General features: G+C 39.4%; 2 protein-coding genes across 3 annotated transcripts in view; one reads left to right on the plus strand and one right to left on the minus strand.

The window, feature by feature from the left end:
* Window positions 1-2,665, minus strand: part of LOC109411441 (alpha-tubulin N-acetyltransferase) — a 126,290-nt gene extending 123,625 nt beyond the window's left edge. The window contains exon 1 of one of the 2 annotated variants that reach the window (XM_062854579.1): window positions 2,219-2,665. The gene's annotated coding sequence lies outside the window, so the exon portion shown is untranslated. The remainder of the gene's footprint in view (window positions 1-2,218) is intronic. The other variant, XM_029870167.2, reaches the window with a different exon arrangement.
* Window positions 1-4,257, plus strand: part of LOC109411476 (microtubule-associated protein RP/EB family member 2) — a 67,769-nt gene extending 63,512 nt beyond the window's left edge. Inside the window, exons 2-4 of the mRNA XM_019685004.3 lie at window positions 2,972-3,159; window positions 3,406-3,976; window positions 4,045-4,257. Of these exons, the coding sequence (XP_019540549.2) occupies window positions 3,039-3,159; window positions 3,406-3,976; window positions 4,045-4,120 (768 nt within the window). The 5' untranslated portion in view covers window positions 2,972-3,038 and the 3' untranslated portion in view covers window positions 4,121-4,257. The remainder of the gene's footprint in view (window positions 1-2,971; window positions 3,160-3,405; window positions 3,977-4,044) is intronic.
* The last annotated feature ends 10,694 nt before the right edge of the window (window positions 4,258-14,951 follow it).

Consider the following 14,951-nt stretch of genomic DNA (forward strand, 5'->3'; position numbering starts at 1 on the left):
CAGGCAAAATTTGAGAATATTTGCTGTATTTTATAAAAAAGTAACCCTTTGTTGAAAATGTTCTAGCTAATGATTAAAATTTGCATGCTTTTGCAAATTTTCAACTCGTACTTTTGTGTGCAGAAAATGCCCACAAATGTGAACACAGTAGCCCACTTTCATTCTCGTTGGAAGCTAGGATAGGATGCGTAACGTAGTCAGCCATTTTGAGACCAATTTGCTGTCAAACGGAGACCAGTCGCTGATTGGTCGAAATTGATTGGCCGTGCTGCTAGTTTGTAGGTTTAGCATTCGATAACAATTTAAATTTTTTTTTTATTCAAGCTTCATCAGGTCATATATGTCAGCATTCAGAAGTAAATCAACCTAAGGTGACTCCCAAGCCCGAGCATCGATTAAAACCATTGATTTGGTGCAAAATCAATTGAATTTGTGATATATTTCAATACAAATGAAAGAACATTGCATTTGAAAGTAATTTTAGTTGCTAGCTATGCTATTCCAATTGTAAATAGTGCTTTATGGTGTGAAATATGCATCAAAATTCCAGTTAAATTTAATTGGTTTGAAAGATTTGGAATGAAGAAAAATGGCAGCACTGGATTTTCATCGTCGACGGAACGAACCTGAAAATAACAAGGCAGGCGAATATATGTGGTCACATCCTATCCTAGGTTTGAAGTCGTGTGTACAGTGTATGGTTTTGCTTGTCACGTTTCGCACTGAAGAGTACTCCATCTCTGGTCAAGATTGTGGAGATTTCTCCTGGAACATCGTGGAGATACCCCCAGGTATCTCATAGAGGTGAAATGAAGCTTGCTGTGCAACATTTTTTGACCATTTTGGTTAAGAAAAAAAAGCACTGAACGGAAATCACTTGAGCAATTCCGTTTGAGGTCTGTACCTAGTATAACATATTGAAGTCTAGGATAATTATTTTCCACATATTTTGTACCAATAGTTGCTAACTGAATAAATCAAAAAGATTTAACGAAACGCATGTGCATCTGGAGTACTTTTCCACATGTTACACCTACAAAAACCATTTCTGTGATCACCTACAAATATTGATCGTTAAAATTTATTTTGTGCATCTCGTGTTATGGCTTAACAGCCATATAATCGCTCATTCGAGTAAGAGTCGTGTACATAATGTACATACCACCTAAATTTTTCAATACACCACCGCTTATCGCAATCAGCGAATCATCCGCTTGACTCAGCCAAAATAATGCCTCCGGTAGCAAAAACAAAGGCAACTCAACCAAGCAAAACTCAACTCATTGTCTACTTTTCGGCAGTAAAGAAGAATTACAAGAAGATGAAGAGGAAAAACAGAGAAAGCATAGCTAATCGTAATCGGTTTTACGTGGGCATAGGCATGCTGAAATGCTATCCGCTCAAATCCCAAACATACTGACAAGTGTTTTTTCATTAATTACATGCTAATTGAACATTCCGATTTATGCATGCAACGTGAAAATGTTCGAAGCTCTCATAACGTAGGAACTCTGTTTTAAAAACGAATGCTTTAAATGTTTTTAAACGAAGTTTAGATGGAGATCAAGCAGCAGTTGTGATTAGGTGTAGCTGATGATATGGCCTACTAGCTGCCTATTTGAATGCTATTTTGGCTAAACACCTACGGATTTATCTGAGAGGACGTCGATTCATGACATGCTATGATTTTATCAGATGATGCTTCTCGATTCAATTCTGTCATTAATTAAAGCTTCTAGAAATGACCATATTCGACACATTACGATCATCAGCACTGAAAAAAATGCCTGTTTTGGTCATGTTTGCAATCTATCTAGCGTCTCCGAGCTATTTGCCGCCGCACCTTTTTGGTATTTTTTTGTGACGAGTGTGTGTAGGCTAGCCCCCAATAACACTTTTACGGAAAAATCGATAATCCATTCCTCTGGCAGCGATGGGCTGCGTGTAGCCGGCAAAAGTGCTGTTTGGTGAGAAAACTTCCGCTCCCTCTTTGAGGAAGCAGTATGCAGCATCCCACTCCATTCTGGCCCCTTGCCACCCACCGACATTAGCCAGTCTACCGGAGGGACAGACATGGCTGCTGCTTGTCAAATGCCGAAAACATTGAACTTCTTCACGCACGTGCAATGCGTAAGACTGCAGCATAGCCGAACCGATAAATTCCTACCTAAAAATAGTCCCCCGGTTCTTAGTTCTACTCCCCATGCCGGGTACTTACATTCTTTACGATCCACGCTTGCTGAGATGATGATTCAATTAGCTGTGTGTCGCGACCGATGAGTAGTTCAATATAACTCTGAAAGCAGTTGCTACTAGAGACGGGGGCTGATCAGGTGTTTGCACCTTCGATGACGGCAGAAATTGAACACACTCACAAGCAATAAACACGGACCGAACCGATCGAAGCAGGCGAACAAACGAACGAGCGAGCTCCAATGGAGACGTGACCAAACTGCTTCGTTCACGATTTCTCACAGTACTGATTGACGATGAGGGGGAAAGTTGTCGCTCTGGCCTACTAGGTATAACGTGCACGACGCCAGTTGACGCCGCCGATGTCAATCCCAACGAAACGGAGAGCGTGGAGCACGTGGGAGAGGTTCCATGCGTATAGCGTTGGCGCGTGGCTCCACAAATCCAAGTCGGCGATACTCTCGCGTATCGAACAAGCTTTCATCGCTCTCTGCTGAAAATGATCTTGGGGAAAACTTTCACTTAGCTGAATACGGTTTTGTCGTTAAATATGACTAGCTTTTTCGTGCACAAGCTCCCTTGAATTATGGATCAAAACTACAGATACAAATATTGTACTAAATGTGACTGCAGAAGCTCTAAACTTAGTTTCAAGCTCCCGAGCCGCGTGTCTCCCTCTTCAGTAGGAAGAAAGAATCACACTTTGGTTTTATAAAATCAATCAAAGCAAGCTTTGGAATGGCTGAGCAGTTTACAAAGTGAAGTTCTATTGTTACAGTCGCCGTTTGATAGTAGTCCTCATCGTCAATTTAACACAGAACACCTGTTCATACAAAGTGCAAAACATGGCAGTGAATGTTTACAGTACCAGTGTAACCACGGAAAACCTTTCCCGAAAGGAAATGCTGTCGTGGGTCAATCGAACGCTGCTATCGGACTTCAAGAAAATTGAGGAACTTTGTACAGGTAACAGCCGCCAGTCACTTGGCTTCTATTGTTATGCATCAATTACACAGTGGTTCAGTTTACTTGACAAAACGGACGTAAAAAGTAATGCTCCAATAACGCCAAGGTATCAAGGGTCCTCATAGCAGAAGCTTCTTCAGGGCCACGCGGAGGTTGTTGTCCAAGTTTAGGAATTTTGACTTTTTTGTGTTTTAACTTATTCTGGACCACTGTACAGTTCCTGAATGACATTTCTTTTAAATGTAGGCGCCGCCTACTGCCAGATGATGGACATCCTCTTCCCGGGTTGCGTCCCCCTCAGGCGGGTCAAATACTGCACCAACCTGGAACATGACTTCCTCAACAATCTGAAAATCTTCCAGAACAGCCTGGTCGCGATGCAGGTCGAAAAAACGGTTCCCATCGATCGGCTGATCAAGGGCCGTTTCCAGGACAACTTTGAGTTTCTGCAGTGGTTCAAGAAGTTCTTCGACGCCAACTACGATGGCAAGGAGTACGATCCGATCGGGGCACGGCATCAGCACCCGATGGGCTATGGGACGCCCAATACGCTGCGGCCCAGTCAGAAGGCGAATGTGAGCGGTGGGGTGTCAAAGGCGGCTGGTGGTGGCATGAACAAGTCGGTGAACAAGGCTGGAGATAAAAAGTCCACTCCAACGACGGCTTTGGAAAATTTGAAAATCAGCGAAGCCAGCAATGAACTGATGGAGCAGGTGCAAATGCTGACACAGGAAAAGGATGATCTGACGCAGAAGACCGAAACGGCCGAAGCGGAGCGGGATTATTACTACCAGAAGTTGACGCTGATCGAGGCATTGTGAGTTGGTTTGATCGGTAAAATAGGTTAGAAAATTGTTAAGGATTGATATTCAAAATTCATTTCAGAGTAAACGAAGAGGATAGTGAAGATACCAAAGTTTTCTGCGAGCGAGCCAAGGAAATCATGTATGCAGAAGGGTAATCCATTTCAACTGATTGATAAGAAGTTTGTAAATCAATTTTAGTTATTATTTGTCCATGTGTTTGTAGTTTTAGAATCTAATAAGTTCATTAAAAGCGCATTATTATCGTATTATATGCCATTATACATGAATACACAGTTTTTCTAAATTAATCACTGTTTAAACAGTCAAGTAATATAAACATGATTTTATGAAAAAGGTACTAGGTTGAGGCCTTGGTCCTAGGTCTTCAACATCTGATAACTTTCACAAGTCCTGTTTCAGCTTATATTTTATATATTATTCGTCTACATTCTGATCTGTATAGATACAAGACAACTCTAAACGCGAGAAAAATGACAATTACTCATAGAAAAAAGATTTTCAGATTACATTACGGTTTACAGAAATGTTTATTTCCAGAATATTTCTTAATTTTATCTTCGCTCCCACTCTTATTTGATTTAATTCAAACTTTTGTATTCAGTAAGACCATGTTGAGTTCGATTTTTGGTTGGTCCAGGATCTTGTCGTAAGGGAGAACCCATAAATGAGGTTGCATTTTTTTTTTTTCAATTCTCGACGATTATATACCTGTCCTTTGTAGCATATATTTTCCTGTGATTCATGGTTCGTTACATTATAGAATAATCAACTCTACCCCACTGCCACCCCACATAGAGTAATCCTAGCATGAATCCAGCATCAGGAGACACCCCGAAGAAACCATTGCCCGGTCAATCAGTGAGAGATTTTCGATATCGATCGATATCGATTTATTTTGAATCGATGGCGTTCGCCATCGTCAGATAAAGCTCTATAAAGGGAATTCGAATCTGGTTGATAGGGTGGAAAAGTTCGAGGATAATCATGAAGAATCAATGCGGAAATCGCGGGTAAATTTCTGAAGGAATCCCGGTAGAATTCCCTAAAGGATCCCTTCATAAAGGAAACCTGAGAAGAATTAATGAAAGACGTAATTAAGGAATCCTGGGAAGAATTCGTGACAATATTCCGAAAGGAATCCATGGAGGATGCCCGGAAGAAATCCCTTTAAAAATCTAAGAGTAATTCCCGAAAAAAAAATGTCAGAGGGAGTCAATTTGAATATCCTAGAGGAATCCCTGCAAGGATCCCAGGAGAGATCTCTGAAATAATCCTGGGAGGAATCATTGAATGCCTAGAAAATTCCCAAGAAAATTAAATGTAGGAATCCCGGGAGAAATCGCTGGAGAAATGCCATATGGAATCCCTGAAGAAACCTTGAGAAGAATCCCAAGAATCCCAACTCGAGAAGAATTATTTAAGGAATCACGGAAGAAATAACTGAAAGAATCCATGAAATCATCCAAGAGGGAATCTCAATAGGAGTTCTTGAATAAATTTTGGGAGAAATAGTTAAAAAAGAGCTACAAACGGTGAGTTGAAAAGGAGAGCATCCAACACAGCTCTGGTCCTCACAAGCTCCTACCTCATGCTTCCACGGGTGAAGCGATGACAAAGACCGCCAGTTAAGGAGTTGTGTGCTTAGATGGTAGTACAGCCTGGGCACTGTTTTCCTTCTGACTTCAGCTAGATTGAGGAGGTACGTCCCAAGCGTCTGTTCACCAAGGAGGTGTGGCTCAAACAGCGTCTGTTCTGGCATTCAGCGGCTGAGTATGAAATGCTGTATCGTGTCAATTATACCTAAGATAGAGATAAATCAGCCCCCGGCTGAAAATCTCTTTAATAAAGATAAATAAATAAAATAAATAATAACTATACCTAAGGACGCACGCAGCCCATAACCGAGTTCATCAGAAGAGATATTGTTGTAATTTTAATTGAAGTTCCTACTTCTCGAGGACTAACGGAGATGTATGTGGCATCTGCGTATTTTCCTGGAGATTCAGAAGAAATCCCTCCACCAGATGTTCTAGATTTCGTTTCGTATTGCAAAAGGCAAAACGAACCGTTTATTATAGGATGTGATGCAAATGCACATCACACAGTGTGGAACAGTACCGATGTAAATACCAGAGGTGAGTATCTCTTAGACCTTAGAGTATATTATTAACAACAACATTGAAATTTGTAACAAAGAGTGTAAACCAACCTTTGTGAATTCCATCAGAGAAGAAGTCTTGGATCTGACTCTCTGCAGTGTAACTGTGTCAGAAAACATAAAAAATTGGCATGTCTCAGACGAAATATCTTTGTCTGACCATAGACAAATTTTGTATTCGATATCAAGCAAATGAGTTCATAACAGATTTCTATCGCAATCCCCGTAAAACTAACTGGGATTTGTACTTTTCAAAACTCTCAAATGAGATTCACTTTTCTGACAGAAATTTAAATACGATTCAGGAGCTAGAGGAAGCTTCAGAACAAATGTTGGAATCTATTCAAGAAGCATTTCATGCAAGCTGCTCACTAACTGTACGTTCTAGTAATAGAGGTGTTTCTTGGTGGAATAAACACCTACAAATTCTTAGAAAGAAAACACGAAAACTGTTTAATAGATCAAAAAGAACCATGGAATGGGACTTATATAAAATTGCTCTAACTGAGTACAACAAAGAAATAAGAAGATCAAAACGAATGGACTGGAGGCGTACATGTGAAAACATTGAAAACACCCCTGTAGTTGCAAGACTGCGAAAAGTCCTATCGAAAGATCATACTAATGGTTTGGGAATTGTTAAAGATAAAAATGACTGCCTTACTTCAAACAAAGAATAAACGTTAGAAGTAATGATGCAGACACATTTCCCTTGTTATATACAAATCGGTGACGACGATGAAAGCAATCTAGGGAACAATACTGGTAACAAGCCAACCAGGATGCATTCCAATGAAAGAATTCATGAAAATCTACAAGAATCTATTTATGACGCAAAACATATAGCGGAAACAATCTTTACTCCATCGAAAGTGGATTCGGCAATCAATTCATTTTATCCATTCAAATCGCCGGGTATAGATGGAATATACCCTGCATTTTTACAAAAAAGTAATGGCATACTTACTTCATATCTTTGTAATTTGTTAAAAGCAAGTTTAACGCTTAAATATACCCCGAAGTCATGGCATCAAATACGCGTTGTTTTTATAGGTGTGGTTGTTAGAACACTTGACTATCACGCCGAGGACCTGGGATCGAATCCCACTCCCGACATACTCACAAAATGTGGGTTCTTCCTTCGGAAGGGAAGTAAAGCGTGGGTCCCGAGATGACTAGCCTAGGGTTAAAAATCTCGTTAATACAGATAATAAAAAAAAACTGTAAATGCACTACATACACTTGTTTTTAAAATAGAAAAAAACGTGTGAAACGAAATATATTTTACTAGCATCTTTTCTTGATATTGAAGGAGCATTTGATAATGCATCCTACAAATCCATGACGAGGACAATGTTGAAGCGTGGCTTCGACATATGTATCGTTAATTGGATTAATGGAATGTTATCGAAACGTGTAATTTCGTCAAATCTGGGTAGTTCAACCATATCAATCAAAGCAGTGAAAGGATGTCCACAAGGAGGCGTTTTATCGCCACTTCTCTGGTCTCTTGTGGTGGATGAACTACTAACAAGTTTAGAATCACAAGGATTTGAAGTAATTGGGTTTGCCGATGACATTGTCATTATAGTCAGGGGAAAATATGACAGTGTGATTGCGAGTAGAATGCAAACAGCTTTGAACCACACGATTAAATGGTGTATGTGTGAAGGTTTGGACATCAACCCTCATAAAACAAACATCATTTCGTTTACTAAACGAAAAAAAATCAACATTTCCAATATTCATATGAAAGGGATTTTAATGACACTTTCATCAGAAGTAAAATATTTGGGAGTTATTTTTGATAGTAAATTGAACTGGAATTCACATTTAAATTATGCCATAGACAAAGCAACAAATGCACTGTGGATAAGTAAAAGAACCTTTGATAATAAATGGGGACTGCGACCAGCTATGATCCATTGGATTTACACGGCTATCGTAAGACCCAGAATTACATACATTACATATGCTTCATAAACTTAAAAACTAAGGAAAAATGTGCGATTAAAAAACTGGGAAAAATACAAAGACTCGCTGCTATATCAACAACAGGTGCAATGCGTATCACTCCTACAAACGCATTAGATGCTATGCTGAATATTCTCCCGTTACATCAATATGTCCAGCTGGAAGCCGAAAAAGCCACAATACGGCTTAAGCGTACCAAGGCCTTATATCATGGTGACATCAAAGTGTTCTGAAAGAAATTCAAGTCAATCCATTAGTTACAGTCAATAATGACTGGATGGAAACGCAATTCAATTTCAAACATATGTATAATGTTATAGAGCCGGATCGTACAGTTTGGGACGAAGGAGGACCGCTAATTCGTCCAGGATCAATCGTATTTCATACTAATGGATCGAAACAAAACGATCACGTTGGCGCTGGAGTTACTGGCCCTGGTGTTAGTTTGTCAGTATCTATGGGTAGATGGTGTGGAGTTTGGTATTTCACTGGGATGGAATCACCTCTCACGTGCAGCACACACAACTTACCCAGGCTGACGTCGGTTCGCAAGTGGCAAGAGTGAACGCGGTTGGGTGACGCATGGAGTTGTTGCTACGCAAGCAGGGATGCTGACATTGTCTGCTTGACAGTTCGCATCCCTTTCAAATGCGCTATATCGCCTGCTGTGATCATTCTCTTTATCACAGCTTTATTCAGTACATCTTATATCTCACATCCTTCTTCTACTCTTAAGAAGTTTTACACATTTTTAACATAAAATTGAATTTCCGTATCTCAATTTGGAGTATTTACTTACAACCATTCAACATAATTAATTGTTATATTACATCGTCACATACGTTGCAATTGCTGCCATGAAGCTGCCGAGTATAGTTTTTATTGTGAAGTACTATTGCTGCTGTTTTCAAAAAAAAAAGCTCGAACATTTTAATACTTAAATGTAGGAATGACATTTTCCGACGAGCAATGGTAGTTTGCACAGTGACGTCATCATTATCTCTCTCTCTTTTCCTCTCGTTCGGGGTCACTCGATACAGCCGTCCTTGCTCTCAAAATAATTTTGAGAGTAATGCTTAAAAATCATGTGATTTCGTTGAAGTTTTGTTTGTAATGCAAGCCTCTATACTTGTACAGTCATGACCCGCTGGTTGGGGGCTTAATAGTTGGGTGGCTTTTTAGTTGGGGCTCCGTTAGTTGAGCTGTCAGCCAACTAAAAAGCACCTGGATGTCATAATTCAATGTCAAACTGAAAATGACAACCAATCTGTAATTCCGAGGGGCGAGCTAATGAGTTTTTGGTTTCTTACACACTTAAAACAGAATGCCGAGATCGGCTGTGCGAATCTCGGTTAAAGTTCATTTGCTGAAATCTCGGCTAAACGCTTGACGTTTAACGTTTGATGCTAGCGGTACCCATGGGTGCTGCTATGAATAAACTTAACTTTTTGCTGATATTTCAGTCAAATTGTGATAGCCGAGCGCTCGGCTGTGCAAATCTCGGCAAAAGAATGAAAATTAGCCGAGCTCGACTGAGTGTGTAAACTTTACTGATAATGGAGAAGAATTTCTATTTCATATTTCCTAAAAAAAAACAATATGTACAATTACTTCGAAACAAATGCAAAACATCGGCTATCTTTATTTTGTAAATCATTGAAGGCGTTTTGTACTTGCATTTTAGTCCGGGTGGTTTCATAAACATCTATATTTTCACTTCACCGATTAAAAATGGGGGAAAATAATTATTTCTCGCATTGGCCATATATGTATCTTGCAAAACGTATCAGTTTTGCACTAAATGTAAAACAAATTGAAAAAAAAAACCTTTTTACTTCAAACTCAAACATGATTTAAAAAAAAACAATGCGCACGTCCCTTGTGCTGCTGTCACTTCACCCAACTAGCGAATCGAATTCGTTGGTTGGGTGGAGGTTGTGGCTAAACGAGCGGGTTCCGACTGTAATATTTAAGAAAATTATCGCTTTGGTACTGGGTGGTTCTGAAAAAAAATCTTGCTCTTTCAGTCTTTATTCAATCTTATACTTGAATTTATCCCATTGATCCGTCGTTCAAATTCGAGATATCTGATAAAATACATTATATATTATCTATAGATCTATCTATAGATAAAGAGAATAAAGCATTGTCATTCATTGGAAATTGGAACACTAGCCACAGAAAGCAAACTGCATAATCATATGTTATCCTTCTTTTGGCCAGCCGACATTGACGACACCCTTTGATAAACGATATATTGTAACCTTGGGCTTGACGATTAACTCTACCAAGACGAAGTACACCATAGTGGGTAGAGACAGACAGGCCTAGTGGTGTTAGTGCTGAGGTAGTGATTGATGGGGATGTGTTTGAAGTTGTTGAAGAATTTGTTTATCTAGGACAAAGATGTTTTCCGTAAAGTAAAAAGGCGTATTACAGCTGCGAACAAGGCCTTTTGCGGATTGTGTAACCAGCTTAGGTCTCGTAACTTGCAAACGCAAACGAAATTCGCTCTGTAGAAGACGCTGATTCTTTCGGTTGCCCTCTACGGTCACGAGGCGTGGACGTTAAAGGAGGTAGGTCGAAAAACTTTCGGAGTTTTTGAGCGCAAAGTGCTGCGGACAATTCTCATTGGGAAACAGGAAAATGGAGAGTAGGAGTTGTGCCAAATGTACAAAAATGCGATTACAGGTATGTTCCGTTTTTATCAACACGGTCTGCTATTTTCAGTTGACAAAAACGGAATAGTGATAAAAACGGAATAATTTTCTTTGACAAAATTTTTTGCAACATTTTTATACAAATTGGACAATTTCCTATAGAACACATGCCAAAAGTAAAAGTATGCAGTTTATAATTAAATTTGATTGTTTTGATGTCTTTTAACACATCTTGGTTGCACAGTTCAAATTACAGTTTTCTGACTGTGTCGTCGACAAGAGGTTTTCACCACCATTTTAACAGATTCCTATGAAAGTTTCAACTAGGATACTACTTGATAATTCATGGGCTACAACTCGTAGCGGTGAGTCTACGCCGAATGAAGCATTCGTCTCCACTAGTCTCGGTCCTGGGCCAATCGCTTCCAGTCACCCTCAACGTTTAGAGCCCTCAACTGCAAAAAGCCACCGTGAGCGCGGCCTACCACGAAGCCGACGGCCCCTACCTGGTTCTCTGCTGAATATGGTTTTAGCTTGTCGTTCCTTCGGCATACGAGCTACGTGCTTAGCCCACCGCAGCCTGCCGTGTTTTATTCGCTTCCCTAGGATACTTTTAGGATTCACTAGGATACTTTTAGAAAATCTTCAGGAAATTTTCTAAGCAATCACTTGTATTTTCTCCAGAATATTGGATTCTCCAAGAAGTTCCTCCAGAATTCTTGTAGGTTACCTTGTACCATGCCTCTTGTTTATCTTTTAGAATTCGATAGGGGTCGTCCATAAATGACGTAGCATGTTTCAGACGATTCTTGACACCCCCTTCTCCTCGTAGCCTATTTTCCCATACCTAAAACATGGCTCGTAGCATAATCAGAGGCTCCTCCCTCTCTCCTAAAATGCTACGTCATTTATGGTTGGCCCCTAAGATTTTTTAGAGAAAAGAGGTTCTGCCTCTTATGATTTCTTCAGAAATTTCTTCTCGGATCAACCTAGATATCTCCTTTTAAATTTCTCCTGGAGTTTGTTTGGGGATCCCTTCAAATATTCCACCAGGAATTAAAATTTATTAACCATACTTATGCATTATGTTGGGAACAGCTCGCTGACGTTGTATACGATTTGGGTCTTGAATGGCCCTAACGTACAAGCTGGGCTAAGAAAATCATTCAGGGATTTAACCTAGGTCGTAGTTCATCAATGTATCCAAGGGTTGTTTTGGAGATTCACCAAGATTTTACTTTTGAAAGATAGGAGTTTCTCCGTTTCTTCAAAATTTCCTACGGGAATTCTTCCAAGACGGCTGTCTGAAATCCTTCCAGGGTTTTTTTTCTGATATTTCTCCAGGGGTTCTTTCTGGGATTCCTTCAACAGTTTTTTTTTCTAGAATTTCATCAGAAGTTCTATCTTGGATTCTTTAAAGATTTTCTTATGATATTTTTGACTTTGTTTTGGTATTTATGCACAGTAGAAACATCTACACCTACTGGAACTTTCAGAGATTTTCCAATACGATTCTATATCTTTCATCTTGGTTATTTCCTCATGATTACTAGATGAACCAGCCTTTGGCTGAAAATCTCGTTAATAAAAATAATATTGCAATAATAATTATCCCCGATCTCTTACTGTGTTTTCTGGGAATCTCCCAGAAGTAAGTAAGAAGTCTAGTAATCTTCCAGGAATTCTTACCTAAAATCCCGCAGAAGTTTCTTCAGGGATGAAGTTCTGTATAGAAATCTCCGGGGAGTTATTCCTGTGAAACCTCCAGAAGTTCCTTGTGGGATTCCTTGAGAAATTCCTTCTAGGAATCCTGTATAATTCTTTCAAGAAACCGTCCAATTGTTCCTCGAGGAATACTTCCAGAATTAATGGGATTTCTGCAGGATTTTTTGGGAATCTTTTGTTTCTTCTTAGAATCCTTCAGGAGTTGCTGGAGAAATCGTTTCCAAGATCCTACATAGACTCCTCTTTCTTTGAGAAACTTATTTCTGAAAGATTTTACTCCTAATTCACCTAAAGGAGCTTCTGAATTATTTCCTGACGATTTCTCAGAAGAAATCCATTAAGGAATCAGGAGGTATACAAGAATCGCTAGCAAGAATTACTGAGGAAAATCAAAATTGCGTTTTTGGAGCAAACGAAAGATGAAATCTCGGATAAAATTCTATGGTTATCTCCTGTTGGGCTAGTAAATATAGCTGTTTCGATCTGGAAAATTTGGACAGGGTATCAAGGATGACTGAGATCTTTGGTAGAAGTTTGAGCCCCGTCGGAAAGAAATAGCGACCAGGAGAGAAGAATTCAGCACATCGCATAATTTCAAGAAAGCATGAATTATCATTATTTATAGCTGATTTTGAAATGTGTTGAAAGCTACTGTGGCGTATACGTCTTCTATGTCATCATTGGTAGTTGTTTCAATTTCATTCATCGATGCATTAGCTCAAGATTAATGTTAAGCTTTAAATAACTTGTGTACGAGGGAACAAATTTGGCAAAAAATTTAGTGTTGACAAAAACGGAATGAAATGTTGACGAAATCGGATAGTGACAAAAACGGATAGTGATTAAAACGGATAGTGACAAAAACGGAACATACCTGTATTGTGAAACGTATAAAATGTGGCAGAAAACCTGGGAGAAAGCAATGAAGAAATCACGAAAGGAAGTCCAGGAGAAAAATCCAGAAAGAGTTCTGGAAGAATCTTTAATTCATTATTAGTGTTGTATTCACCTCCGCGCCCGTCTGTCACTGACTAATCTCCTCTCTCTCTACCTTTCGCTACCTGTCAATGTATCAATCAAGGTCTTCTATATAAGGTAGGAACATCTGGTATCTTTACCAGTATTGGTGTTGTATAATTTAGTATGACGTAACATGCCAGAAAGTCGGGACGGTTCGTGTTAATACACTACAATTAGGAATGATCCGTTAAAGAATCCCGCCAGGAATCCGGAAGGAAATCTCTAATAGAATCCCAAATTCTAAAAAGAATCAATGAAGGAATCCCGGGTGGAAAGACTCTTGGGAATAATTCCCAACGGAATTCCACAAAAAATACTGGAAAAATCCTTGACCAAATCCTGGAGCAATCTTTAAAATGATCGCAGGGAAATCCCTAAAGGAAATTCTGGAATGAGAAACGGATGAATCCCGGAAAGAATCCCGCAAACAATGCCGGGGGAAATCGTTGAAGGAATCCCGAGAAAATGGCGAGAGAAACCCCTGAAAAATCAATGAAGAAACTTTGGGAGGAAACCCTGATGAAACCCATGAGATATGTGTGAACAAATTCCAAAAAGAATACCTTCAGAAATCAATGAAGGAATCCTGGAAAGAATCCTGAAAAGAATTCCTGAAAGAATTGTGAAAGTACCTCGAAATGAATTCCTGGAGAAATCCTTAAATAGAATAATACTTGTAGGGATTTTGAGTTGAATATTTTGATGAATTCCAGGAGAAATCCTAGGACGGCTCTACAGGACTCTGTGGAGGAATTACAAAATTAATATTTTTTTTCTATGGTTTTCACAGCGTTAATCACCATATTATAGGTTGGTATTAGAATCAAGCAGTAAAACATTTTTTGCTGGTATAGATCGCAACAGGCTGAATAACGCACTATGATCAAAACACCCGACTGGCCAAAACTGATGCCTCTACCGAACACAAAAAAGTACATCAAATTTTGATCTGGAATCAAATCTTGTACTGGAATGTCTTCTTGCTACCTTTTGCAGGAAAATATGTAATAAGTTTTAAATTTAATATAGTGGTAAACACGGATGGGATCATTCATTTGCAATCAGTCAAATTCACTTGCTGTTAATTCACTTCAGTTACATCATATTCTTGTTATGAAGCACGGAACACTTTTTCATTTGTGTTTTACCTGAAACTTTGTAGAACAATGTACTAGCGTAGCAAGGTCAATGGAAGGCAGCAAATGCAACTCTCCACGGCGTAAATGTAATTTATGGTATGTGTGTGCAGAGCCGTACCGTGGGGTTGGCCAGGTTGGCCCCCGCCAAGGGCGCCAGCCTCAAAGGGGCGCCAAATTGGCCAAAGGCTGGAAGGAATGGTATGGTGTTTTTAACAAGATTCAAACTAATGCACTGTATCTCAGAAACACACATATTTTCACACCCCACAGTTATCATGTTTTTGCTGTT

Source organism: Aedes albopictus, chromosome 2, assembly GCF_035046485.1.
Source record: "Aedes albopictus strain Foshan chromosome 2, AalbF5, whole genome shotgun sequence".
In the NCBI taxonomy this organism is placed as follows: Eukaryota; Metazoa; Arthropoda; class Insecta; order Diptera; family Culicidae; genus Aedes; species Aedes albopictus.